Here is a 27,549-nt window from a genome sequence, read left to right as displayed (position 1 = left end):
TAGAGTCATCATAGCGGTTTACAGCATGGAAACAGGCTCTTTGACCCAGCTTGTCCATGCTGCCCTTTTTTTATCACTGTGCTAGTCCCAATTGCCTGCATTTGGCCCCGATCCCTCTACACCCATCTTACCCATGTAACTGGATAAAAGTGCAAGTGCTGGAATCTGAAACCAAAAGAGAAAATGTTAGGAAATCTCAGTAGGTCTGGCATCCTCTGTAAAGAGTGAAAAGAGAAACATCAGCTCTTTTCTCTCCTTACAGATGCTGCCAGACCTGCTGAGGTTTTCCAGCATTTTCTCTTTTGGTGACCCATGAGACAAAATTGTACCTGCCTCTACCACTTTACCTCAGATTACCCTGGAATGGTTTTAAAGTTTAAAGTTTTAAATTCTTAAAGCTCATTTATCAGTGTCACTAGGCTTAAATTAACACTGCAATGGGTGAAGCTAGCTGTTTCACGCTGCGACTACACAACCTGAGCGGTATTCTTCATTAACAGCATATGACAGTGAAACCAAAAGGTTTATTACACAAATGAGTAATGTGGTATTTGAATTTCAGTGCCAATGTGATGCCAGCTATATATGCCATATATCCCAAAATTGTGATCGCATCAAACAGTATACCACAGCCGCTGTTTGCAACAGGCAAGGTACAGGCTATAGCCAACCAATATGCTTGAAAAACTCAAAACACAGTGCCCAACATTACATGTAGTTATGCAGTTGAATATTTGCTAAGAATTACACTGACAGCCAATTTAAGATTGTTAGCCTGGCTCACAATGCAGTGCGTTTATGTGTCCTGGAAGCTACATGTATTAATACTCAGGGTCCTGCTCTTTACAGACAGGAAGAACAGGTATACACATTACAACTATTTCAGCTAAGCAAAGAAAGTGACCACTATTTGCTGATTCAGGGTAATACCTTGATCTATTAAATTCCGAACAATGTTTGGCAATTAACTGTCAGTCACCATCAATTGTTACAGTCTCCATGGCAGCATCTTTATCAATCAGAGTCCACTTGTCAACCAACCAGCATTTTCTTCTCAGATACTAGAAATTGTTGATTTCCCCTTATATTTGTATTCTTTTGAACTGTCCTGATGGGTGCAAGTCAGAAAGCTTTGATGTGTCACTTTTTTCAGTGATATTATGTTTTTGTTTGACTACATCATCTAATGATCAGCACCTATCCCTGGATTACTGGTCTAGTGACATTACTTTTATTCCAGTTGGATGTGTCCTTGGAAGTTTTGTCATGCGACCTGCCACTGCCTCATCCTGTCCAATAGCATCAATACTACCTCATCTCCAATATTACTTTTTAAGTTTAAAGTTTATTTATTAGTGAATTGTCTCAAACCAGGACAATTCACACCTCTTTAACCTGTGATTATCCCTCTCTCCACTTGCATTGGCTGTACCTGTAAAGACTTGATTACCTGTAAAGACTCACATTCCAAACATTATCTTTCAATTGAGTCTCTGTCTATACATGCCCTGGTTCTGAACCCAACTCTCCACTCACCTGATGAAGGGGCAATGCTCCGAAAGCTCATGATACTAAATAAACCTGGTGGACTTTAACCTGATGTTGTGAAACTTGTTACTGTGCCCACCCCGGTCCAATACCAGTATCTCCAGATCATGGATAAGATGGTTGACAAAGGAATGGAATTCAGAATCATCTCTGCAACAAAACCTTCATTGAAATACAGCATTGGCGGTGCACTATCAGCTGTGATTGAAACCAGTTTCTGAAGCAGAATGTTTTTCTCAGTCTCTTACCTTTTAAATTAGTTGTGGACAACCTCACCTTATGTCCTGAATTTGAGTGGAAAAGGAGTGAAGAAATCCCCCTTTGCTGATGCATCTTTGTTTTTGCTGGCATGGCATTCAGTCAGGAGGCCGAATCTGTCATATTTACTGACTTGGCAAACTGCAGTGAGAAACATTCACAACCTGATAATTCCATTTCTACAACAGAAAAAGAAACTGGATTACGATTGGCAAGATGGTTAACACTTGGTGTTAATAAATTGTCCCAAAATTAGGCGTCCCTCAATCTAGTTATAATTCCTTTATTGTGGAGTCCAATAGGCGTAGGCAAAGGTCATAGGTAGAAGAGGGCACTCACAATGTTAAAATGGCGGCGTGGGCTTGATGGGCCGAAGGGCCTGTTTCCTGTGCTGTGTTGTTCTTAATTCTTTGTTCTAAGATGAATTTCAGTCTGGAATCTGACTTGTTGAGCATAACACATTCAATAAGACCATGACCAAACCCCACCTTGGTTCCTAACCCTATAATGCCAGGGTCAGTAAATGATCCACAATTTTATGAGCTCAGCTTTAGAGAACATCAGATTACAAAAGCAGAGAAGGCATGTTGGAGTTGCACAGAACACAGCTGGAGTGTTCTGGTCACCAGTTCCGGTCACCATATTATCAGAAGGATGTGACTGCACTAGAGGGGGTGCAGAGGAGATTCGCCAGGGTGCTGCCTGGGATGGAACATTTAAGTTATGAAGAGAGGTTGCGTAGGCTTGGGTTGTTTTCGCTGAAGCAGAGAAGACTGAGGGGCCACCTGATCGAGATTATGAGAGGCATGGGCAGAGTGGTTAAGGAGCAGCTATTTCCCCGGGATGACGGGTTAGTCACAAGGGGACATAGGTTTAAGATGAGGGGCAAGAGGTTTAGGGGAGATGTGAGCAAAAGCTTTTTTTACCCAGAGGATGGTGATGGTCTGGAATGCACTGCCTGGGAGGGTGCACATCATGGCATTAGAGCTATGGATTAGGTGGGAGTTCAGGTTTCATAATATATCATTGCAGACTCGATGGGCCAGTGGGCTTTTCTGTGCTGTCTGATTCTATGATAATCTCTACTGCAGCACCTTATCAAATGGCTACTGGAAATCTATGTAAATAGAATTCATAATCTGCTACTGTTCAGCCTACTACTTTAGTCAGCCTTGCAAAAAAAATTAACCAGATTCACGAGGCCTGACCTAATCTTCACAAACGATACTTGTGATCAACTGAAAATCTTCAAGGCATTCAGTCGCCCCCATCTTTAATTATAGATTTGAACAATTTCCTGATTTAAAAAATGTAAAATAACATGTTATCAACAATGGAAATTCAGTTAACTGGTCTATAAGTGCCTGCTTTCCCTGTGTCACCTACTTTACAACTGGGCAGTTATTGTACTGTTTCTTAAATCAGGAACTTGTTGGGGCAGCACGGTGACAGAGTAGTTAGCACTGATGCCTCACAGCGTCAAGGATCTGGGTTCAATTCCAGCCTCGGGTCACTGTTTGTGTGGAGTTTCCTCCGGGTGCTCCGGTTTCCTCCCACACTCCAAAGATGTGCAGATTAGATGGATTGGCCATGCTAAATTGACCCTAGCGTCAGCAGCTTAGCAGGGTAGATATGACAGGTTGCAGGAGTCGCCCTTGATGGGATTGTGGTAGTTTGATGGGCCAAATGGCGTCCATCTGTGCTGTGGGAATTCTATAAAAGACAGATAGGCAGGAAGTGAGGACGAGGGAGAAAGAGAAAGGAGCATAAGAGAAGAAAATCACATGGCCCAGAATCTTTCATTTCTCATGTGTTGTACCCCACGAGGTACCCCAGAAGCTGCCTTGCCTCTGCACTCCACATCCTGCACCCCCCAAGAATGCCCCAGGAAAGGACTGCATAGGAATTGGCAAGAATTGTCTGAGAAGTTTAAACTTCTGATGGAAGATTAATTGGACACCGTCTGAAACACCAATTTAAATGGAAATGTCAGATGGTTGTGCGAAATAGGGGAGTGTAGTCGGGTAGGTGGTGCAGTCGGCAGGATGGGGAAATGGTGGTCATGAGGTCCAGTTTGGGTTCAGGTGGGGTCAGTACCAAAGCTGCCCAGGAGTTAGAAATGATTTTAAACTTAAACCATCCTAGCTAGCTATTTGGCTTAGAGAGTCACAACCATCTGACATTTCCAATTTAAACTGGAGTTTCAGACAGTGTCCAATTAATCTTCCATCAGAAGTTTAAACTCCCCAGGCAATTCTTGCCAATTCCTATGCAGTCCTTTCCTGCGGCATTCTTGAGAAGTGCAGGATGTGGATTGCAGAGGCAAGGCATCTTCTGAGGTACCTCGTGGGGTACAACCCATGAGAAATGAAAGATTCTGGGCCATGTGATTTTCTTTTCTTGTGCCCTTTTCTCTTTCTCCCTCATCCTCCCTTCACGCCTATCTGTCTTTCGTAGAAAACCCACAGCACAGAAGGAGGCCATTCAGCCCATCAACTCTGTACCTACCACAATCCCACCAAGACTGACTCCTGCAACCTGTCATATCTACCCTGCTAAGTTGCTGCCACTAGGGTCAATTTAGCAGGGACGATCCTTCTAACCCGCACATCTTTGGACTATGGGAGGAAGCCAGAGCGTCCGAGGAAACCCACACAGATATGGGGAGAATGTGCAAACTCCACACAGACAGTGAGCCGCAGCCGGAATTGAACCCGGATCCCTGACGCTGTGAGGCAGCAGTGCTAACTACTGTGCCACCAATTTCCTGATTTAAGAAACAGTACCAAAGCTGCCCAGGAGTTAGAAATGGCTTTCATCTTAAACTTCCCTCGGTAACTATTTGGCTAAGGGAGCCGCAACCGTCTTTCTTTCTGTCATTGCCCTCTGTCCTTTCTGGATTCAAAGGGCAGATGGAGGCCTAAAAAGAAAGAAAAAAGTATTTTATCATTCCTGCAGCACCTTTCAAAGGCTCTGGCTGTTCAGAAGTATTTTAGAACATAGATCATAGAACCCTAAAGTGCACAAAGAGGCCCTTCGGCCCATCAAGTCTGCACTGACCACAATCCCACCCAGGCCCTACCCCCATATTCCTACATATTATACCCACTAATCCCTCTAACCTACGCATCCTTGGGCACTAAGGGGTAATTTCTTAGCATGGCCAATCAACCTAATCCGCACATCTTTGGACTGTGGGAGGAAACCGGAGCGCCTGGAGGAAACCCACGCAGACACGATTCTTTGATATTCTTAATGGGCCAATCTACATGCAGCAAGCTCCCACAAGAAAGAGTGAAGGAAGTGACCAGGTTATTTGTTAAACATGGGATCTTCACATCTGAAAGGAAACCCCTTCGATACTTCACTGCCCAGTAGGGAAAAAAAACAGTTCAGACCAGCATTCTTATTGTCATGCTTTTTGTTCCTTCTGGACATGGGGTTCTTGGCCTAGATTCATGTATCCAAATCTCATAGAGTCATACAGTGCAGAGAAGGCCCTTTGCACTGACAATATCTACCACTCAAGATGCACTAACCCCATTTTCTTGATTTTTTTATTCATTTGTGGGACAGGGAGATCGCTGGCTGGGCCAACATTTATTGCCCATTCCTAGTTGCCCAAGGGCATTTGAGAGTCAAGGGTGGCACAGTGGCACATTTTGTGCACCGTGAGCCTCACAACGTCAGGGACCTTGGTTCAATTCCTTGGGTCACTGTCTGTGTGGAGTCTGCACATGCTCCCCACCATGTCTGCAGGGTCTCCTCCTGTCCAAAGATGTGTGGGTTAGGTGGATTGGCCGTGATAAATTATCCATTAGTGTCAGGGGGATTAGCAGAATAAATATAAGGGGTTATAAGTATAGGACCTGGGTAGGATCATTGTCGATGGCTTAATGGGCCAAATGGCCTCCTTCTGCACTGTAGCAATTCTATCAACCACATTGCTGTGGCTCTGGAGTCAGATGTAGGCCAGACCAGGTAAGGGCAGCAGATTTCCTTCACTAAAGGACATTAGTGAATCAGATGGGTTTTTCTGACAATCGACAATGGTTTCGTGGTTATCAATAGATTCCTAATTGCAGACTAATTTTTTCTTGAGCTCAAATTCCACTATCTGCTGTGGCGGGATTCAAACCCAGGTCCCCAGAACATTAGCTGAATTTCTAGAGTAATAGCCTAGCGAGAATATCACTAGGCCATCGCCTCCCCTTTTCCCCGACCCTTGAATATTCTGATAATTCACGTACTCATCCCCAGCTCACAACCTTCCGACCCAGAGTTAAGGTCGGTACCTCTGAACCACATGGTTGTTGCTGGTCGAATAAAGCAACATGGAAACAAGAGTAGGCCATTCAGCCCATTGTAACGCAGTTCAAGTATTTTCTCTTGCCTTCTGTGATCCTGGTGTTGGGATGGTGCTGGCCTTTAATTGAAGCTTAGAAATGTTTAATTTTGATGCTGAAATGCCGTGTGACTGTGGTATTTTATGAGGAATCGACAAGCCGTTTGCTTGACAGATTTGGGACAGTTTAGGCAGCCTGAGCGATAGGGACGGGAATGGCTGAGGTTTCACCTGTCCTCACTGGAGGAGGCCTACTTTAAAAGAAGTCCCGTCAGTTGTCAGCCACACAATTGTCCAATTCCACGCGGTGGGGTGGTTGCAGAGTGAACAGTTGTGAAGAGCCGAGGACAGCGGAGAGTTGGTGGCAAGCAATGTCCTGGGGCTAAACTAGAGTGTGTTGTGACGGATGGGCTTGCCTAATAATGCTTTTCTTCCCCACGTCCCCCTTTCGTCTTTCAGACCAGATCGCGCAAGACCGCAGGACCATCGTGTGCCCGATGATCGACGTCATTGACCACAACCACTTTGGCTACGAGATGCAGGCCGGGGACGCCATGAGGGGAGCCTTCGACTGGGAGATGTACTACAAGCGCATCCCCATCCCACCCGAGCTCCAGAGGGCTGACCCCAGCGACCCGTTTGAGTAAGTAACACGGCAGAGGCCAGAGGCTAAGTAAGGCAGCAGCCGGGCGTCACAGCAGTTAGCACTGCTGCCTCGCAGCGTCAGGGAACCGGGTTCGATTCCCAGCTTGGGTCTATGCAGAGTCTGCACGTTCTCCCCGTGTCTGGGCTTCCTCCGGGTGCTCCGGTTTCCTCCCACAGTCCGAAAGACAGGCTGGTTTGGTAGATAGGCCATGCTAAATTGCTCCTTACTGTACCTGAACAGGCGCCTGAGTCTGGTGACTAGGGATTTTTCACAGTAACTTCATTGCAGTGTTAATGTAAGCCTACATGTAACACGAATAAATAAACTTTAAACATTCCAAGCACTGAATTTTAGAGGGAGAATGTTACACTTACATAAAGTGGTTTGCTTTTAGACAAGATCTGTGGTCTTTTTATACCATCTCATACTTCAATTCTAATTTTTCTCTTATGGTTACTTTTTACCCCATTTTCCACACAAACAGCCTTCAGATCATTGGAACATACAGCACAGATGAGGCCATAAGAACATAAGAAATAGGAGCAGGAGTAGGCCATCTAGCCCCTCGAGCCTGCCCCGCCATTCAATAAGATCATGGCTGATCTGTCGTGGCTCAGTTCCACTTTCCCGCCCTCTCCCCATAACCCTTAATCCCCTTGCCTACCAAAAACCTATCTACCCGCGTCTTAAATATATTTAGCGAGGTAGCCTCCACCACTTGAACGGGCAGAGAATTCCAGAGATTCACCACCCTTTGAGTGAAGAAGTTCCTCCTCAACTCTGTTCTAAACTGCCCCCCCTTTATCTTGAGGCTGTGCCCTCTAGTTCTGCCGTCCTTTCTGAGCGGGAAGAACCTCTCCACCTCCACCCTATCCATCCCCTTCATCATCTTATACGTCTCAATAAGATCCCCCCTCATCCTTCTAAACTCCAACGAGTACAAGCCCAGTCTATTCAGCCTCTCTTCATAGCTCAACCCCCTCAACTCCGGTATCAGCCTAGTAAACCTCCTCTGCACTCCCTCCAAGGCCAAAATATCCTTGCGCAAGTGCGGCGACCAAAACTGCACACAGTACTCCAGCTGCGGCCTCACCAATGCCCTATACAGCTGCAGCAAGACCTCCCTATTTTTATATTCAATCCCCCTCGCTATGAAGGCCAGCATCCCATTTGCCTTCCTGACCACCTACTGCACCTGTAGGCTGGGTTTTTGCGACTCATGCACAAGGACCCCCAGGTCCCTCTGCACCGTAGCATGCTGCAGCTTTTCGCCCTTTAAGTAGTAGTCCTTCCTACTATTATTCCTGCCAAAGTGGACAACCTCACACTTGCCAACATTGTATTCCATCTGCCAGGTCCTCGTCCACTCGCTCAGCCTATCTAGATCCCTCTGCAGACTTTCTACCCCCTCCGCACAATTTGCTTTTCCACTTATCTTTGTGTCATCAGCAAATTTCAATGCCTTACACTCGGCTCCCTCCTCCAGATCATCTATATAAATGGTAAATAGCTGAGGCCCCAGCACCGATCTCTGGGGCACTCCACTAGTCACCAACCACCAATCCGAATAGCACCCATTGACACCCACTCTCTGCCTCCTATTTGACAGCCAATCCTCTATCCACGCTAACACCTTACCCCCAACTCCATGCCCCCTAACCTTCTGTAATAACCTCTTGTGAGGCACCTTATCAAACGTCTCCTGAAAATCGAGAAACACCGCATCCACCGGCTCTCCTCTATCCACCGCACTAGACACATCCTCATAGAACTCCAATAAATTCGTCAGACACGACTTCCCCTTAACAAATCCGTACTGCGTCTGGTCTATCAAACAATTCTTCTCAAGATGCCTCGCTATTTTCTCCTTGATCACGGATTCTAACATTTTACCTACAACAGACGTTAAACTAACCGGCCTATAATTCCCCGCCTTTTGCCTGGCACCCTTTTTAAACATCGGCGTAACATTAGCCGTTTTCCAATCTTCCGGCACTTCCCCGGAATCCAGTGAGGTTTGGAAAATAATCACTAAGGCATCCACTATCACCTCCGCCATTTCCTTCAGAACCCTGGGATGCATTCCAGCTCTGCCATTCAAATCATCCTAAAGCCCCCCCTTGCCCTTTCTCCAGAGCCCTACAAATTCTCTCTTTCCAAGGAAGAAAATAATTGTTCCTTTGAAGGAAGGATTTAGACCGATTTCAGGTGGAAGGGTCAGTGGCGAAATGAGGAAAATCCTTTTCACCAAGTGAGTGGTTTGGATCTGGAATGCACCGCCCGAGAGTGCAGTGAAGGCAGACTTAATCCAGACATTCCGAGAGGGAATTGGATCATTAAGTGCAGAGGAAGAATGTGCCGGGTTATGGGGTGAAGGCAGGGGAATGGCAAAAAGTGGAATGCTCCAACAGAGAGCTAGTTTATATCTGCTTCCATTGCCCTTTCAGACAGAGTTTCCCAGCTCTGAATAATTCAGCTTTCTTACCGATTATCTTTTCCGATGCTATAATTAATGGAAACAGTTGCTCCTCATTTGCTTTATCAAAATCCTCCATAATTTTAAGCACTTACATCAAATCTTCTGTTAACCTTCAGTGTGCTCTGAGGATACCCCTCTGTGGACTCTGGTGTTTTGTGACTAGACAGTGTAGATGCACTCTGGTATCTGCTTAACATTTGTTTATTAGTACCACATCTAAACAAGTTGTGTTTGGTGCTCCTAGGCATGGTTCCAACCTCTCTCTCTCTCTCAAGTCTCTGGCGGGACAGTGGCACAACTGTTAACGCTGCTGCCTCAAAGCACCAGGGACCCGGGTTCGATTCCCAGATCGGGTCACTATCTGCGTAGAGTTTGTACATTCTCCCTGTGTCTGCGTGAGTTTCCTTCAGGTGCTCTGGTTTCATCCCACACTGCAGGTTAGGTGGATTAGCCGTGCCACATTGCCCCTTAGTGTCAGGGGGACTAGGTAGGGTAAATGCAGAGTTATAGGGATAGGGCCTGGGTGGGGTTGTGGCTGATGTAGGCTCAATGGGCAAAATGGCCTCTTTCTGCACTGTAGGAATTGTATAACTCTATCATCATTTGTGTCTTACATTAACATTATACCATTATCCTTTATCCAACATCTCCACCCATTCATACCATTCTATTTCCAACAACAATCTCAAACTATGGCTGGGACTTCTTGGCTGATCACACCAGTAGGATCTTCCAGTCTCACCTATGGCATACTCTCGCCATAGGCTTCACAGCAGCAAGGGGTGCATTCAATGGCAAACTCCTTCGACAACAGCAGAACCGGAAGATCCCACTGCCAGCCAGTAGCGGTCACCTCCTGCCACCCTATGCTTTCAACTATTTACACTAAGAAGTCTCACAACACCAGGTTAAAGTCCAACAGGCTTATTAGGAATCACGAGTTTTCGGAGCGCTTCTCCTTCATCAGGTGAGTGACTCCTTCCCTCCCTGTCCCCCCCCATCACCATCCTCCACTCTCATTCTCACCCTGCCCTCCTTCACCCTCATCATCATCCCCCTCCTCCCCGCTTTACTCCCTGTCCTTCCTCACCCTCCTCCTCCTATCAATCTCTCCATTCCCTCCTCTTCCTCACAGACCCTTACTTCTCCCATTCTTTCCTCTTCTTCACCCACCCCTTCCTCCTCCCATTCACCCCATCCCCTACTCCTTCACCCCCCTCCACTCTCTCCACCCCCTCACCGTCATCTTCCTCCAACTATTCCTTCCCTATACTCCTCCCTTCACCCTCCTCCACATCCCTTTCCCTCCTCTCCCTTACTGACACCTTCCTCCTCCCATACCCTCCCCATCCTCTATTTCCTCACCCTCCTCCTCCTATTCCCTCCATTCCCTCCTCTTCCTCCTCTCCTTCGCCCCTTCCTCCTCCCATTCCTTCCCTATCCTCTACTCCCTCTCCTCCTACTCCTCCCATCCCTTCTGTTCCCTCCTCTCCCTCACGGTCCCCTTCCTCCAACCATTCCTTTCCTAACCTCTTCTCCCTCCCCCTCCTCCCTTTCCCTTACCCACCTCTTCGACCTCCCATTCCCTCCCTAGCCTCTACTCCCTCACTTCCCCGTGCCTCGCCTTCCCTCCTCTCCCTCACCGTCCCCTTCCTCCAACCATTCCTTCCCTAACCTCTTCTCCCTCATCCTCCCCCTCCTCCCTTTCCCTTACCCACCCCTTTCTCCTCCCATTCCCTCCCTACCCTCTACTCCCTCACCTTCCCATGCCTCCCCTTCCCTTCTCTCCCTTACCCACCCCTTCCTCCTCCTACTCCCTCCCTAGCATCTACCTCCTCATTTTCCTCTACCTCCAATTCCCTCCCTTACCCCCCCTACTATTCCCTCCCAGTTTCCCCTCTCCCTCACCCTCCTCTCTACAAGGGTGCAGATCAGAAGAAGGGAATAATGATCTCCTGTGACCTCAGTAGGAAACGGGACATCCAAAATAAATGAAAGATTTTGCCTAATACAGCGAGGCTGGCACTTTCCAGATAACTCTGATGCGTGGGTAGTATCAACTCACGCAACCTGCCAAAACTTTGCTTCATTGAATCTTGTAACAGCTGATGGTGGAAAGTTTACACACGTTAGTTGTCCCGAGGCTGGAGTTGAACTCTTTTGAAAGTCCAGTCATGCGGAAAGCTCTGCTGCGTGTTCCTCCTGAGGCACCAATTGCTGTTATTTGTATTTCTCACAAAGGGAGAATTAAAACGTCTCTCCCGGGCTAGTTTTGGGAGACAATGGCGGGCGGATCCCTGCACCCTCCGGAGGGGGTGCCGACCCCACTGGGATGCTGGACGGCGCTCTCCCCCCCCCCACCACCAGTGACCGTGGTTAAAGTGACTGTCCGGTGTGTCCCAACCCCCAGCGGGCAGCGGAGGAACAAGTCTGAGTGTGCTGCTGGTGTCTGGGTTATAGAAGTGGATTTTCTCTTTGATACCTGCTGCGCGGTGTAGTGATTTGATTGACAGGGCCACACACACACACATCAGCAGAACAGGACTAAAGCCAATTATGCTACATCTATCTCCGTATCCCTCACACTGGCTGATTTAATGCTCGACGGGTCAAAAAAAGGTGGACAATCTGGAATAGCAACCAACACTGTGGGTCAGAGTCCCTGTTTGAATGTGCCAGTATATGCAATTAGAAACGTAGAAATTAGAAGCAGGAGTAGGCCATTCAGCCCTTTGAATCTGCTCTACCATTCATCTTGATCATGGCTGATCATCAAATTCAATATTCTGATCCCCCCCGCCCCGCTTCCTCCCATATTCCTTGGTCCCTTTAGCCCCAAGAGCTATATCTAATTTCTTCTTCAAATCAGACAATGTTTTGGCCTCAACTCCATTCCGTGGGAGTGAATTCCACACATTCACCACCCTCTGGGTGAAGAAATTTCTCCTCACCTCAGTTCTAAAAGGTTTGCATCCTTATCCTCAAACTATGACCCCTAGTTCTGGACTCCCCCACCACTGGGAACATTCTTCCTCAATCTACCCTGTCTAACCCTGTTAGAATTGTATCAGTTTCTGTGAGATCCCCTCTCTCTCTCCTCTAAACTCCAGTGAATAGAATCCTAATTGACTTAGTCTCTCCGCCTATGGCAGTCCTGCCACCCCAGGAATCAACCTAATAAACCTTTGCTGTATTCCCTCTATAGCAAGGACATCCTTCCTCAGATAAGGACACCAAAACTGCACACAATACTCCAAGTGTGACCTCACCAATGCCCTATACAAATGCAGCAAAACATCTCTATCCCTACTGAGCCAGTTCAAGGCCTATTGAGAACTATAGTACTTAGGGTGAAGGGATCAAAGGATATGGGGTGGAGGTGGGATCAGGCTGTTGAATTGGATGACCAGTCATGATCATAATGAATGGTGGAGCAGTCTTGAAGGGCCGAATGGCCTCCTCCTGCTCTTATTTTCTATTTTTGTATTGTCAGAGGCCAACAGGCCCTGCCCCTACCTTCACCCCCACCCTCAGGCGTCGAGGACTAAACCAACTGTCTATACTTGGCCTCCCAGCGGAAGACTGAGGGTAGATCACGAGGCCTTCCCTCCCTGCATTCCTTCTCCACAATGGTGGTCAGGCTGATGAGGACATTTTAAATTTAGAAGCAACAAAGAAAGTGCCCTCTCTCTCTCTCTCTCGCTCTTTCTCTCACCATCTCTCTCGCTTACCTGGACTATAGATGCTGCCACCTATAGGGCTGGAGGGTCTCCTGCAGGCTCGGCAGGTTAGAGAGCCTATCCAAGAGCCCATGATTGAATGTCAAGCCCACTTTCTGACCACTAATTGGCCACCTGAGGATGGTCCCCATTGGGCCTGGTGTCCCGACATAAAATCCTACCCATGGGTGCTGCTGAGCACAGTGTGGCCTCGAATGGCCAGACCAATGAGGAGCAGGATTCTCTGATCTCGTCTGTACCTGTCCCCACTGCCAGCGAGAATGGAGAACTTGGCGTTCATCTAAAACTCCATTCACTGCAGCTGGACTGGAGAATCTCGGCCAAGGACAAAGTCAGAGGTTTCTGGCAGAGGTTTCAAGTTATAATTCCAGCCAGGGGGGGCCCAGGCACTGAAGTCACATTGTGCAACATCACCACGGAAGCGATGTACACCAAAGATATCAACATTAGTTTGATGCATTAATGGAGATTTCTTCACATGACTGAACTTTCACCTTTCCTGCCATTCTTCACCATCTCTACTCTTGCGAAAGGAAGAAAAGTGATCTAAGGCAGTGAATAGAAATGCATCATTTTATTTCATTGCCCCTGTAATCTATCTCTTGTGTATTTTTTTAAATTTACTCCTTCATGGGTGTTCTGTGTCAACCATATTGCTGTGGGTCTGGAGTCACATGTAGGCCAGACCAAGTAAGGCCAGCAGATTTCCTTCCCTAAAGTGAACCAGATCCCACCTGTTATGGGATTTGAATCCTTGGTTATTAAGTTACTAATCCAGTTACATTACTGCTGCACCACCATTTGTGTAACAGTGACCTAGATATTAATAGCCAATACTTGGAGACTCTTGGTTGCACCGGATAGTTATTATTTTCTTTATTCATGAGAAATGGGCAGCACGGTAGCACAGTGGTTAGCACTGCTGCTTCACAGCTCCAGGGTCCTGGGTTCAATTCCTGGCTCAGGTCACTGTCTGTGTGGAGTTTGCATATTCTCCTCATGTCTGTGTGAGTTTCCTCTGGGTACTCTGGTTTCCTCCCACAGTCCAAAGATGTGCGGGTTAGGTTGATTGGCCATGCTAAGAAATTGGCCCTTAGTGTCCAGGGATGCATAGATTAATGGGTATGATATGGAGTTAGGCCTGGATGGGACTGTGTTCGGTGCAGACTTGATGGGCCGATGGGCCTCTTTCTGCACTGTCGGATTCTATGAAACGTGGGCATCACTGGCTGGCCAGCGTTTACTGCCCCTCCCTAATTGCCTGAGGGCAGTTGAGAATGAACCACATTGCTGTGGCCCTGGAGTCACATGTAGGCCAGACCAGGCAAGGACAGGAGATTTCCTTCCTTAAAGGGCATTAGTGACCCAGATGGGTTTTTCCTGAAAATCAACAAACGTTTCATGGTCATCAGTAGATTCTTAATTCCAGATTTTTTTTATTGAATTCAAATTCCACTATCTGCCGTGGTTGGATTTGAACCCGGGTCCCCAGAACATTAGCCGAGTTTCTGGATAAAGAGCCCAGTGATAATACCATTAGGCTATTGCCTCCTCTTGCACTACTCCAGGATGGTCAGGCTAGATTTTGTGCAGGCCTAAATATGGTGTTTAACCAGCAACGCACATTCCACTAACCGATCCAAACCGACTTGTCCATATTGTATTATCCTCTTCTCCTCCAATTGCTTCTTAGCTTCCTCACTGAGGTTTTTGCTGTTAACGTTCATCCCTTTCCTCACAGAGAACAATTTGCTTTGGTGTAAGCACTATTCAGGCAGCAAAATATCCCGAGGGCCAATGATACCAAACAGAATTTGACCTCAGACCACACAGGTGGTGTTCGGGCAGGCGGCGAGTAAAATAGGCAAGTTCTGAAGGTGTTTCTTAAAAGAGAAGGGGCAAGTGGAAAGGCAGGGAGGTCTAAAGAGGGGAACTCCAAAGTCCCAGTGCCCCATCAGCTGAAGTCTGGGTCGGGGAAGACTTCTTACTATGTTTACCCCAGTCCAGTGCCGGCATCTCCACATCAAGGGAAGGAGATCATGGATGCTCAATAGGCCAGAACATGGAGAGATCGGAAGGTTATAGAACTGGAGGAAATTGGAAATTGAGCCCAGGGATGAGAATTTTAAAATCAATGCATTTCTGGGCCAGGACCCAAAAGTAGGCTTCCAGGGAGAATGATAATGCAAGTTAGGATTTGAGTGTTTTTCTGAATTCATGAACAGAAGAGAGAGTGTTTTTAACGTGATTATTACAGGTGGTATAAAGCTCCTGTGTACACTTTAATGAGTAGAAGTTTGTGTCAGGTTCAACTGAAACACCGGGGAGTCTGGAACTACAAGGGGTAGCTGAGCACATTCAACTCTCTCAGAACTGGCTCCAAACAGTGTTACTGGGCCTGCAGCACCACCTGCTGGTGAGACTGCCCAATAGCCTTTCATGATGTGGGTATGCCGGCGTTGGACGGGTGTAAACACAGTAAAAAGTCTGACAACACCAGGTTTTAGTCCAACCGATTTATTTGATAATGGACTCACAAGCTTTCGGGGTTAGCCCCTTCGTCAGGTGAATGGAGAGTTCTGGCCTCAGACAGAGCATATAAAGCACAGACAGTTTAGAGATTACTGATTAGAATGAGAATCCTTACACCTAACCTGCTGTTCAAGACCTGAAGTGGCTGACAATGTGAGTGGAAGGAGCACTGATCACAGGTTAAAGAGATGTGTATTGTCTCCAGACAGTACAGTAAGTGAGGTTTTGCAAACCCAGGCAAGTCACGGGGGTTACAGATAGTGCGACATGAACCCAAGATCCCTGTTGAGACCGTCCTCATGTGTGCGGAATTTGGCTATCAGTCTCTGTTCAGCGACTCTGCGCTGTCGTGTGTCGTGAAGGCCGCCTTGGAGAACGCTTACCCGAAGGTCAGAGGCTGAATGCCCGTGACCACTGAAGTGTTCGCCAACAGGAAGGGAACAGTCTTGCCTGGTGACCTTCGGGTAAGCATTCTCCAAGGCAGCCTTCACGACACACGACAGCGCAGAGTCGCTGAACAGAGACTGATAGCCAAGTTCCGCACACATGAGGACGGTCTCAACAGGGATCTTGGGTTCATGTCGCACTATCTGTAACCCCCATGACTTGCCTGGGTTTGCAAAACCTCACTTACTGTACTGTCTGGAGACAATACACATCTCTTTAACCTGTGATCAGTGCTCCTTCCACACACATTGTCAGCCACTTCAGGTCTTGAACAGCAGGTTAGATGTAAGGATTCGCATTCTAATCAGTAATCTCTAAACTGTCTGTGCTTTATATGCTCTGTCTGAGGCCAGAACTCTCCATTCACCTGACGAAGGGGCTAACCCCGAAAGCTTGTGAGTCTATTATCAAATAAATCGGTTGGACTAAAACCTGGTGTTGTCAGACTTTTTACTGTCAATAGCCTTTCCACAGAGTTATTAAATGATCTCAGCCTGGTTGGATTTTAGAGCTTTCAGAGAATTAACTCTGAATCCAGAACAATTATAGTATTACAGATTCAACCTTTAGGGGGCAGTGATAATGAAACACATGTCAATCTGTACAACCATGAGGGTTACTTATGCTCTGATGTTCTGGAATGTGATGTTGGCCAACTAGTGACCATCCATGTGGACTCCAGGATGCCTCGCCTGGCATTGGAAGTTGTTTGGATGTCTCAGTTGTCCCGCAATGATCCAGGGAGCTGTTGATAATTGGCAGCCAGCGTGTCTCCCTGATAGGATGTGAACGGTTGGGTATTTTCAACAATGAAGGGTTGGCCCTTGTCTACAATGAAGGGTTGGCCCTTGTCTACAATGAAGGGTTGGCCCTTGTCTACAATGAAGGGTTGGCCCTTGTCTACAATGAAGGGTTGGGCCTTGTCTATAGTGAAGGGTTGGGCCTTGTCTACAATGAAGAGTTGTGCCTTGTCTAAATAAAGGGTTGGGCTTTGTCTACAATGAAGGCTTGGGCCTTGTCTACAATGAAGGGTTGGGCCTTGTCTACAATGAAGGGTTGGGCCTTGTCTACAATGAAGGGTTGGGCCTTGTCTACAATGAAGGGTTGGGCCTTGTCTACAATGAAGGGTTGGGCCTTGTCTATAGTGAAGGGTTCCAGCAGTACAATAGACCCTTTTCAATGCTTCCATGAGCTCCTTGGGTTAGGTGAGCCAAATGAACTTCTTCAAGGGGGATCAGCACATCCATATCAAGCAAATGGGAACTCTAAGCTGGTCCTTGCATGGGTGGATTCTTCCAACAGTCCCGCACTGTAATGTCAGCAGGATCTAGGCATAGGCCCTCAGGGAAGGAGTGCTGTCAGCCATTCCTTGGTGGGACTGTGGGTGGAGTAGGGGTGTCGGTTGATGATTGGGAACATCTGCTTGATATAATTCTGTGTTTATTTCTCAATTTTTGGGGATCTCAGATCCTGTCATACTTGCTGCTACCCAAATAAATTGCTGTGATCTGGGATACTCTGCGTGGAAGTCATGGTGGAGGCACTTTCGATAGTAACCTCGGGAAGAGAATCGGCCGAATGCTGGACGAAGAAAGATTTCAAGGATGATGGAGATAGAGAGGAGGGATGGCAACTGATTGGGTAGCCCCCTCCAAGGGCTAGCACTGGCACAGTGGGCCAAAAGGCCTGCTGTATGATCCTCTGAAATCTGGAGCCAAGTAAAAATAGATGCAGACTCAGAAGGAAAGAAAGACTTGCATTTATATAGTGTCTTTTGTAACCACAAAACAGCCCAAAGTGCTTGACAGAGAATGAAGCAGTTCTGAAATGTAGCCCCAGTTGGAAAGGTGGCAGCCAAAGAGCAATGTGAAGATGAGCAGTTAATCTGTCCTTAATGATGTGGGTTGAGGCCTAAATATCAGGCTTAGAACATCGGGAAAATCCTCCAACTCTGCTATGAAACATTGCAACAATTTAATTTTTTTAACCATTCATGGGACAAGGTGTTCTGGCTGGCCAGCATTTATTGCCCACCCTAATTGCCCAAGGGCGGTTGAGAGACAACCACATTGCTGTGGCTCTGGAGGCAAATGTAGGCCAGACAAGGTAAGGACAGCAGATTTCCTTCCTTAAAGGATGTTAGCAAACCAGATGGGTTTTTCTGACAATCAACAATGTTTTCATGGTCATCAGGAGATTCTTAATTCCAAATATTTTTTATTGAATTCAAATTCCATTACCTGCTGCGGTGGGGTTTGAAGCTGGGTTCCAAGAACATTAGCTGAGTTTCTGGATTTATTGTCAAATACCACTAGGCCATCATAAGAACATAAGAACATAAGAAATAGGAGCAGGAGTAGGCCACCTAGCCCTTCGAGCCTGCCCCGCCATTCAATAAGATCATAGCTGATCTGTTGTGGCTCAGTTCCACTTTCCCGCCCTCTCCCCATAACCCTTAATCCCCTCTCTTATCAAGAACCCATCAACCCGCTTCTTAAAAATATTTAGCGAGGCAGCCTCCACCACTTCAACGGGCAGAGAATTCCAGAGATTCACCACCCTTTGAGTGAAGAAGTTCCTCCTCAACTCCGTTCTAAACCGCCTCCCCTTTATCTTGAGGCTGTGCCCCCTAGTCCTACTGTCTTTTTTGAGCGGGAAGAGTCTCTCCACCTCTATCCTATCCATCCCATTCATCATCTTATACGTCTCAATGAGATCTCCCCTCATTCTTCTAAACTCTAACGAGTACAAGCCTAGTTTATTCAGCCTCTCCTCATAGCTCAATCCCCTCAACTCCGGTATCAGCCTAGTAAACCTCCTCTGCACTCCCTCCAGGGCCAAAATATCCTTGCGCAGGTGCGGCGCCCAAAACTGCACACAGTACTCCAGCTGCGGCCTCACCAATGCCCTATACAGCTGCAGCAAGACCTCCCTACTTTTATATTCAATCTCCCTCGCTATGAAGGCCAGCATCCCATTCGCCTTCCTGACCACCTGCTGCACCTGCAAGCTGGGTTTTTGCGACTCATGCACAAGGACCCCGAGGTCCCTCTGCACCGTCGCCTGCTGCAGTTTTTCGCCACGTAAGTAATAGTCCTTCCTACCATTCTTCCTACCAAAGTGGACCACCTCACACTTGCCAACATTAAATTCCATTTGCCATTTCCTGGCCCATTCGCCCAGCCTATCTAGATCCTTCTGCAGACTCTCCACACCCTCCGCACAATTTGCCTTTCCCCCAATCTTGGTGTCATCAGCAAATTTCGACACCCTGCACTCGGTTCCCTCCTCCAGATCATCTATATAAATGGTAAATAGCTGAGGCCCCAGCACCGACCCCTGGGGCACCCCACTAGTCACCAACCGCCAATCCGAATAGCACCCATTGACCCCCACTCTCTGCCTCCTATTTGACAACCAATCCTCTATCCACGCTAACACCCTACCCTCAACTCCATGTCCCCTGACCTTCTGCAATAACCTCTTGTGAGGTACCTTGTCAAATGCCTTCTGAAAATCCAGAAAGACCACATCCACCGGCTCTCCTCTATCCACTGCCCTAGACACATCCTCATAGAACTCCAGTAAATTTGTCAGACACGACTTCCCTTTAATGAAACCGTGTTGCGTCCGCCCTATCAAGCAATTCCCTTCAAGATGCCTCGCAATTTCCTCCTTAATGACGGATTCTAACACATCCCCAATTTGATTTCTTATTGTCACATGTATTGGGATAAAGTTTATTTATTAGTCACAAGTAGGCTTATATTAACACTGCAATGAAGTTACTGTGAAAATCCCCTAGTTGCCATGCTCTGGCGCCTGTTCGGGTACGCTGAGGGAGATCTTACCATGGCCAGTCAACCTAACCCACACTTCTTAGGACTGTGGTAGGCAACTTGAGCATCTGAGGGAAACCCATACAGACACGGGGGGAGAATGTGCAAACTCCACACAGACAGCGACCCAAGCCAGGATTTGAACCCGGGTCCCTAGTGCTGTGAGGTAGCTGTGTTAACCACTGTGCCACTGTGCCACCCAGGAAAAAGATACAAAAGCCTGAGGTCACATACCAACCGACTCATGAACCACTTCTTCCCTGCTGCCATCAGACTTTTGAATAGACTGTTTCTTGCGCGCTATGCAGACAAAGCATACCGTTCATATAGTGTATATGGTCAAAGGAAAGGAGAGAGTGCAGAATGTGGTGTTACAGTCACAGCCAGGGTGTAGAGAAAGATCAACCTTGTTCCAAGGTGAATCCGTTCAAAAGTCCGATGGCAGCAGGGAAGAAGCTGTTCCTGAGTCAGTTGGTATGTGACCTCAGACTTTTGTACCTTTCCCGACAGAAGAGAGAATGTCTGGGTTCCTGGCTTATCATAGAACCCTACAGTGCAGAAAGAGGCCCTTTGACCCATCGAGTCTGCACTGAACACAATCCCACCCAGGCCCTACCCCCATATCCCTACATATTATACCCACTAATCCCTCTAACCTATACATCCCTGGACACTAAGGGGCAATTTCTTAGCATGGCCAATCAACCTAACTGCGGGAGGAAACCAGAGCACCCAGATGAAACCCATGCAGACACAAGGAGAATGTGCAAACTTCACACAGACAGTGACCCGAGCTAGGAATCAAACCCAGGACCCTGGGGCTATGAAGCAGTGGTGCTAACCACTGTGCTACCGTGCCACCCAAGTTGCTGCTGCTGGCTGCTTTTCTGATGGATTTTTTTTGAGGGATTAATCAAATCTTTTACATCCACCCGGGAGAGCAGACAAGTTTAACATCCCATCCAAAAGCTGGGAGTTGGACTCTGGCAATGAGTTGCAGGTTATGCATAACCTTCTTACCTTTAGAGCCACCTTGTTGCCATGGTAAAGGTGGTTTCAAGGCACATCTCATTACTTGTGTACAGCACTGTGCTCACTGATCTGCTCCCCCCATGATAGCAGCTCTGCATTCAAATTTGAATGATTACATTTCATAAAGAACAGAATAACAATTAAGTTGATGGGAACCAAGCCAACATTTCTCCCAATGTGGCTTGTTCAGTATCCAACTAAATTGTACAGCGCGCTTACAAAACAACTCAGTGCACTTTCCAGGAGGCAAGTATCGCTCATCTGTTAAATAACCAAATGGAGGCCCCACTCCTCCACCCCCACTCTGCCATTTTGGTAAAGTTTAAATAAAACATTGGCAGGTTATGCAACACAATTCCCACCATCCACAATCAGGGGAGGCAGTGGCCTAATGGGATTATTGCTAGGCTGTTAATCCAGGAACTCAGTTAATGTTCTGGGGAACAGGTTCAAATCCTGCCACGGCAGATGGTGGAATTTGAATTCAATTTTTTTTTAAAAAATGTGGAATGGAAGAATCTATTGATGACCACAAAACCATTGTCGATTGTCAGAAAAACCCTAATTTCCTTCAGGGAAGGAAATCTGCCATCCTTAACTGGTCTGGCCCACATGTGAGTCCAGAACCACAGCGATGTGGTTGACTCTCAAATGCCCTCCAAGGGCAACTAGGGATGGGCAATAAAAGCTAGCCAGCCAGTGACACTCATGTCCCACAAATGAATTTTAAAAAGCTATGGATATATGCATTGGTTTTAAAGGAGAATGGGCTATTACTGAAGTCTATCATGTGGTATATCGTTGGTTTCTTTTTGTTGCCTTCAATCCACCTTTCAATCTGAAGTGCTGGCTTTGGTTTTCTTTAAATCCGGTCAAAAAATTTTTTTCTCCAAATCTTGTTGCCAATTTCTTCTTTGCTACGGAGCAACTGGTAACTACCACAAAGAGAAACATATGGAGGTGCCATGTTAATGGATTATGGAAAAACATGACCCAGGTTCATTAAGAAGCCAGTTCCAGGCTGAAGATGGAACAGCCCCAACAGCGCACAAATCTCTCTGCTTACGTCACTGCAGCTCACAAGTTGTTGTACCAGAAAGATTCAATCTCTCTAACTACATGACATCAATGCAATTGAATGACAAAGGGAGGTGAGTAGATTCTCTCTTTTTGGAGATGTCCATAGGGGTGGCACAGTGGTTACCACTGATGCCTCACAGTGCCAGGGACCCGGGTTCAATTGGGTCACTGTCTGTGCGGAGACTGCATGTTCTCCCTGTGTCCGCGTGGGTTTTCTCTGAGCTCCAGTTCGATCCCACAATCCAAAAGACACGCTGGGTAAGTGCATTAGCCCATGCTAAATTCTCCCTCAGTCCACCCAAACATGGCGAGTAAGTGATTTTCACAGTAACTTCATTGCAGTGTTAATATAAGCCTGCTAATAAATAAACTTTAAACTTTAAAAAAAAAAGATGTTGAGGTGGATGTACAAGGAAGGAGGAGCATAAAAATACTGTGCCTAATGCTGAGATCATAGGAATACTGCAAGCAATAAATGCATCTCCTCACTCCCCAAAGTCTATCCCCATCTGCAAGGCACAAGTCAGGAGTGTAATGGAATATTCTCCACTTGTCTGTTGAGTGCAGCTCCAACAACACTCAAGAAGCTCAACAGCATCGTTAATAAGGCAGCCCACTTGATTCCTACACCTTCCACCTCGCCACCAACGAACTGTAGCAGCCACGTGTAATCTCTACAAGGTGCAGCGCGGGAACTCACCAATGTTCCTTAGGCAGCATCTTCCAAACACATGACCGCTACCACCCAGAAGGACAAGAGCAGCAGATACCTAGGAACACCTCCTGCAAATACCCCTCCCAGCCACGCACCTTCCTGACTTGGAAATGTATCTTTGCTGGGAAAAAATCCTGGAATCCCCTCCCAAACAGAACTGTGGATGTACCGACGCCTCAGGTTCAAGAAGGAAACTCACCACCACCTTCAGAAGGGCAACTCGGGAAGGGCAATAAATGTTGACGTAGCCAATGATGCCCACATCCCATAAATGAATTACTACCGATTGAAACACAACCAATGGGACAGAGGTGGGTGGTTAGTGTAAAAGTAGAAGTATTCAGTCGTGGCTGTCAATTATTTATAAGGTCAATAGCTCATTTCCGAGTCAAATAAGACCCCATAGTTGTGAACGGGTCTGACGTAACCTCAGACAGTGACCAGGGAGGAGAGATGGAGTTAGTAGATGGGGAGCAGATTTTGCGTCGGAAGTTAAATTCAATGGCTAGAAACTGCAAGGAATGTAGCGAGGCACAAGAGGCCAGCGTTGGGCAAACGGAGAGTGCAGGAAGTGCTTGTCAGGCTGAAGGAGGCTGCAGAGGTATGGAGGGTCCTAACCTCAAAAGCCCATCCTATTCTTAAACCCCTTTATGCCCCTTTCCTTTAACAACCTATAAAATGTTGATTTGATTTTTGCTGCATTGAAGGTTAAGGTTAAAACGCAGTGCGGCTTTCCCTACATTGAGTGTCAGTGCAGACATCTCTGGTTTATTGGCATTGCAGTTTCAGCACTGTTTGGGGACATTAAGTAGACTTGTACAACCTGCAGTGTTGTCTGCAGTAACCTGCACTCATATAAGCAGAAAAGTCACTTCCTCGGTTACTGAAGTTAAACCTCTGCAACTATCATCTCTGAATTGGTGCTGGTGGAGAGGTGATTCACCCTGGAGATGTGTCTCCTTTGTCCACAGTCAATCATCTCTTTTTTAATTCCAATACTGAGGCACAATCTGGGAGCAGGAGGAATCACAAAGCCACAAAAAAACAGTCTCAGAAAGCTGTAAGTGGTTTTTCATGTGCGATCTCACACGCACATGCATACACACACACACATCAAACCTGCACATTACACACACAAACATGCATCGTGCAACATGCAGCAGTTGCACAACTCGCACCCTAATATGTTGCATGTGCACACACATATAAGTACATGCATACCACATCCATACCATTTTGCCATGAGCTCGGGTGACACCCACGTGTGTTTGATATGTGGATGTATGCGTGTGATGTGTGTCTGTTGTGTCTGTGTGACTCTGATGATTGTCTTTTTTCTCATTTACAGGATGTGAGTTTTACTGGCTAGGCCGGTATTTATTGTCCATCCAACATGCCCTTGAGAAGGTGATGGTGAGCTGCCTTTTTGAACATAGAAACTAGAAGTAGGAGTAGGCCATTCAGCCTTTCAAGCCTGCTCCACTATTCATTTTGACCATGGCTGATCATCGAATTCAATATCCTGATCTCCCCCCTTGCCCCATATCCCTTGATCCCTTTAGCCTGACTGGCTATATCTAATTTATTTTTGAAATCACACGTTTTGGTCTCAACTACACTCTGTGGGAGTGAACTCCACGCATTCGCCACCCTCTGGGTGAAGAAAATTCTCCTCACCTCAGTTCTAAAAGGTTTACCCCTCATCCTCAAACTTTGACCCCCTAGTTCTGGACTCCCCCACCATCAGGAACACTCTTTCTGAATCTACCCTGTCTAACAATGTTAGAATTTTATAAATTTGTATGAGATTCCCTCTCACTCTTCTAAACTCCAGTGAATATAGTTCTAACTGACTTAGTCTATACTCATATGACAAACCTACTGCAGTCCACGCGGTGCAGTTACACCTACAGTGCTGTTCGGGAGGGTCTTCCAGGATTTTGACCCAGCAACAGTGAAGGAGTAGTGATATATTTCCAATTCAGGATGGTGAGTGTGATTTGAAGAGCACCTCTCAGATGGGTGTGTGTGTGTGTGTGTGCGCGCATGCATGTATGTGCATTTATGTGATGTCCGTATGGTATTTGTGTGACGTGTTGGTTGGGTGGATTAGCCATGGTCAATGTTCATGGGTTAAAGATGCTCTTTCAGAGAGTCAGTGCAGATCTGATGGGCCAAATGGCCTCTTCTGCACTGTAGAGATTCTATCAATCTCTGATGATGCATGCATGTGATAGGCATGTGCCTTGTGTTTGTGTGTGTGTGTGTGTGTCGGAGTGACGTGAGCACACGTGTGTAATGTTGATCCAGGGCCAAGAAAGTGTGGATAAAATTCCAACAGCGGACAGCGAAACCACATCTGGAGAAAGTGCAGCTGCTGTGAACAGACACAGGATGAGAAGTGAGAGCCAGAGGAATGTAATCTCCCCGACCTTTACAAGAAGGCACTGGTATGGCTCTTGTAATAGGCGAGGAAGTCTAATTTCATTACAGTTAAGTGCTCACCTTTCAATTAGGCCGGGTAATTGAGTAACATTGTACAATACAATGCTGCAACAAATAGGCTGCAGTCTATTACAGAGCAGCAAATTGCTTTTGGCATTCACAGCTGGCCCCACTCCTCATCTTGTTTGCCGTCTTTCTGCAACCTAATTACATAGCTTAGCGGAAATTACTGCGCGGCTACAATTCTCTGACCTCCCACCCACTGTATAGTTTTAGACACAAACTGATGAAGGTTTGAATCCTGTTGCCGCCGAGTAATTGCCTGCGGGCTTCTAAATTAATCTCCCTGTGATTTGAAATAAATGAAATATTATAATTACCTTCTTTAACTTCAACCCAACAACACTGCCTCACCACCCTCCTCCCACCTCCCCCTGCCTGCCATCCCACCACCACCACCACCACCCCCCCCCACCACCATTCCCAGCTTTACTGGTAGTTGAAGATGGCAGGCGCAATGACAGTGCGATCAAAGGGTTGATTCGAATGCTTATTGCCCAGCTGGAGTGGTGGAGCGGAGGCCAAGTCATTAGCTGCCTGTCGCACTCACTCAGCCAAGGGTACGGCTCCTGTCAGCTCGAATACTTGTCACCAGCAGCAAGAAGGCTTCGCTCAGTATCTCTGCTCCAGCTGAGGTTTCTCCAGGAGATTCTCACTCGTCAATTTTTTCTTTCAATAAATTTGTGGGGCATGGACGTCGCTGGCTGGCCAGCGTTCATTGCCCATCCCTAAGTCGCCCTTGGGAAGGCAGTTGAGAGTCCAACCACATTGCTGTGGGATCTGGAGTTACATGAAGGCCAGGTCAGATAAGGACGGCAGATATCCTTCCTTGAAGATGCTCTTTCGGAGAGTCAGTGCAGAGCCGATGGGCCAAATGGCCTCTTCTGCACTGTAGAGATTCTATGATTCTCCGACAATGCCCGCATGTGCCTTCTGTGTGTGTGTGTGTGTGTGTGTGTGTGTGTGTGTGTGTGTCTGAGTGACGTGAGCACATGAGACATTTCATTTCCAAATCTCCCGGTGTGCCCTCCTGTGCTGTTGAACTTGAGCAAGTCAAGCCAACGTCCCAAGACCGGAAAATCCCACCTGAGGTCAATGGACCTCTGTATGGTCCATATCCCGCCCCCTACAATTCCCGTGTCGGGCAGGTTAGGGAAACTCGGCCCACTGTTTTCCATAACCACCAGTCCGGGGTTGCTCTTTGGACATTTATTCCTCCCAGGTCAGCGCAGCCCTGATGGGCCGAATGACATAACTTTTTCTCTGCTGTTGTTTTGGTAACATTCCAGATCAGATACTGAGGGGGTTTTGCACTGTTGGACAGGCAGTACTGTGGAGGTGCTGCACTGATTCGGGGCAGTATTAAGGAAATGCTACACGGTTGCAGAAGCAGTAAGGAGACGGTATTATATTGTTGGAATGGCAGTACCGAGAGGGTGTTACATTGTTAGAGGGTAGAACTGAGGGGGTGTGACATTGCTGCAGGGACAGTACTGATGGGGTGTTACACTGTAGGAGGGACAGTACTGACTGAGTGTTACGCTGTTAGAGGGGCAGTACTGAGGGGGTGCTGCCCTGTTGGAGGGGCAGTACTGAGGGGGTGCTGCCCTGTTGGAGGGGCAGTACTGAGGGGGTGCTGCCCTGTTGGAGGGGCAGTACTGAGGGGGTGCTGCACTGTTGGAGGGCAGTACTGAGGGGTGTTACACTGTGGGAGGGGCAGTACTGAGGGGTGTTACACTGTGGGAGGGGCAGTACTGAGGGGTGTTACACTGTGGGAGGGGCAGTACTGAGGGGTGTTACACTGTTGGAGGGCAGTACTGAGGGGTGTTACACTGTTGGAGGGCAGTACTGAGGGGTGTTACACTGTTGGAGGGCAGTACTGAGGGGTGTTACACTGTTGGAGGGGCAGTACTGAGGGCTGTTACACTGTGGGAGGGACAGTACTGAGGGGTGTTACACTGTGGGAGGGGCAGTACTGAGGGGTGTTACACTGTGGGAGGGGCAGTACTGAGGGGTGTTACACTGTGGGAGGGGCAGTACTGAGGGGTGTTACACTGTGGGAGGGGCAGTACTGAGGGGTGTTACACTGTTGGAAGGGCAGTACTGAGGGGTGTTACACTGTTGGAAGGGCAGTACTGAGGGGTGTTACACTGTGGGAGGGGCAGTACTGAGGGGTGTTACACTGTGGGAGGGGCAGTACTGAGGGGTGTTACACTGTGGGAGGGGCAGTACTGAGGGGTGTTACACTGTGGGAGGGGCAGTACTGAGGGGTGTTACACTGTGGGAGGGGCAGTACTGAGGGGTGTTACACTGTGGGAGGGGCAGTACTGAGGGGTGTTACACTGTGGGAGGGGCAGTACTGAGGGGTGTTACACTGTTGGAG

General features: G+C 47.4%; 1 protein-coding gene across 2 annotated transcripts in view; it reads left to right on the top strand.

The window, feature by feature from the left end:
- The window catches only part of galntl6 (polypeptide N-acetylgalactosaminyltransferase like 6), a 1,196,842-nt gene that overhangs the window by 989,327 nt on the left and 179,966 nt on the right, over positions 1 to 27,549 (top strand). For both annotated transcript variants that reach the window (XM_080189755.1, XM_080189754.1), the window contains one exon: positions 6,611 to 6,794. In XM_080189755.1, coding sequence (XP_080045881.1) covers positions 6,611 to 6,794 — 184 coding nt within the window. The remainder of the gene's footprint in view (positions 1 to 6,610; positions 6,795 to 27,549) is intronic.

The sequence above is a fragment of the Carcharhinus amblyrhynchos genome, chromosome 5 (genome assembly GCF_965287045.1).
Source record: "Carcharhinus amblyrhynchos chromosome 5, sCarAmb.v2.hapA, whole genome shotgun sequence".
Lineage (NCBI taxonomy): Eukaryota > Metazoa > Chordata > Chondrichthyes > Carcharhiniformes > Carcharhinidae > Carcharhinus > Carcharhinus amblyrhynchos.
The sequence above is the reverse complement of the archived record's forward strand: the minus strand, read 5'-3'. Positions and strand labels throughout refer to the sequence as shown.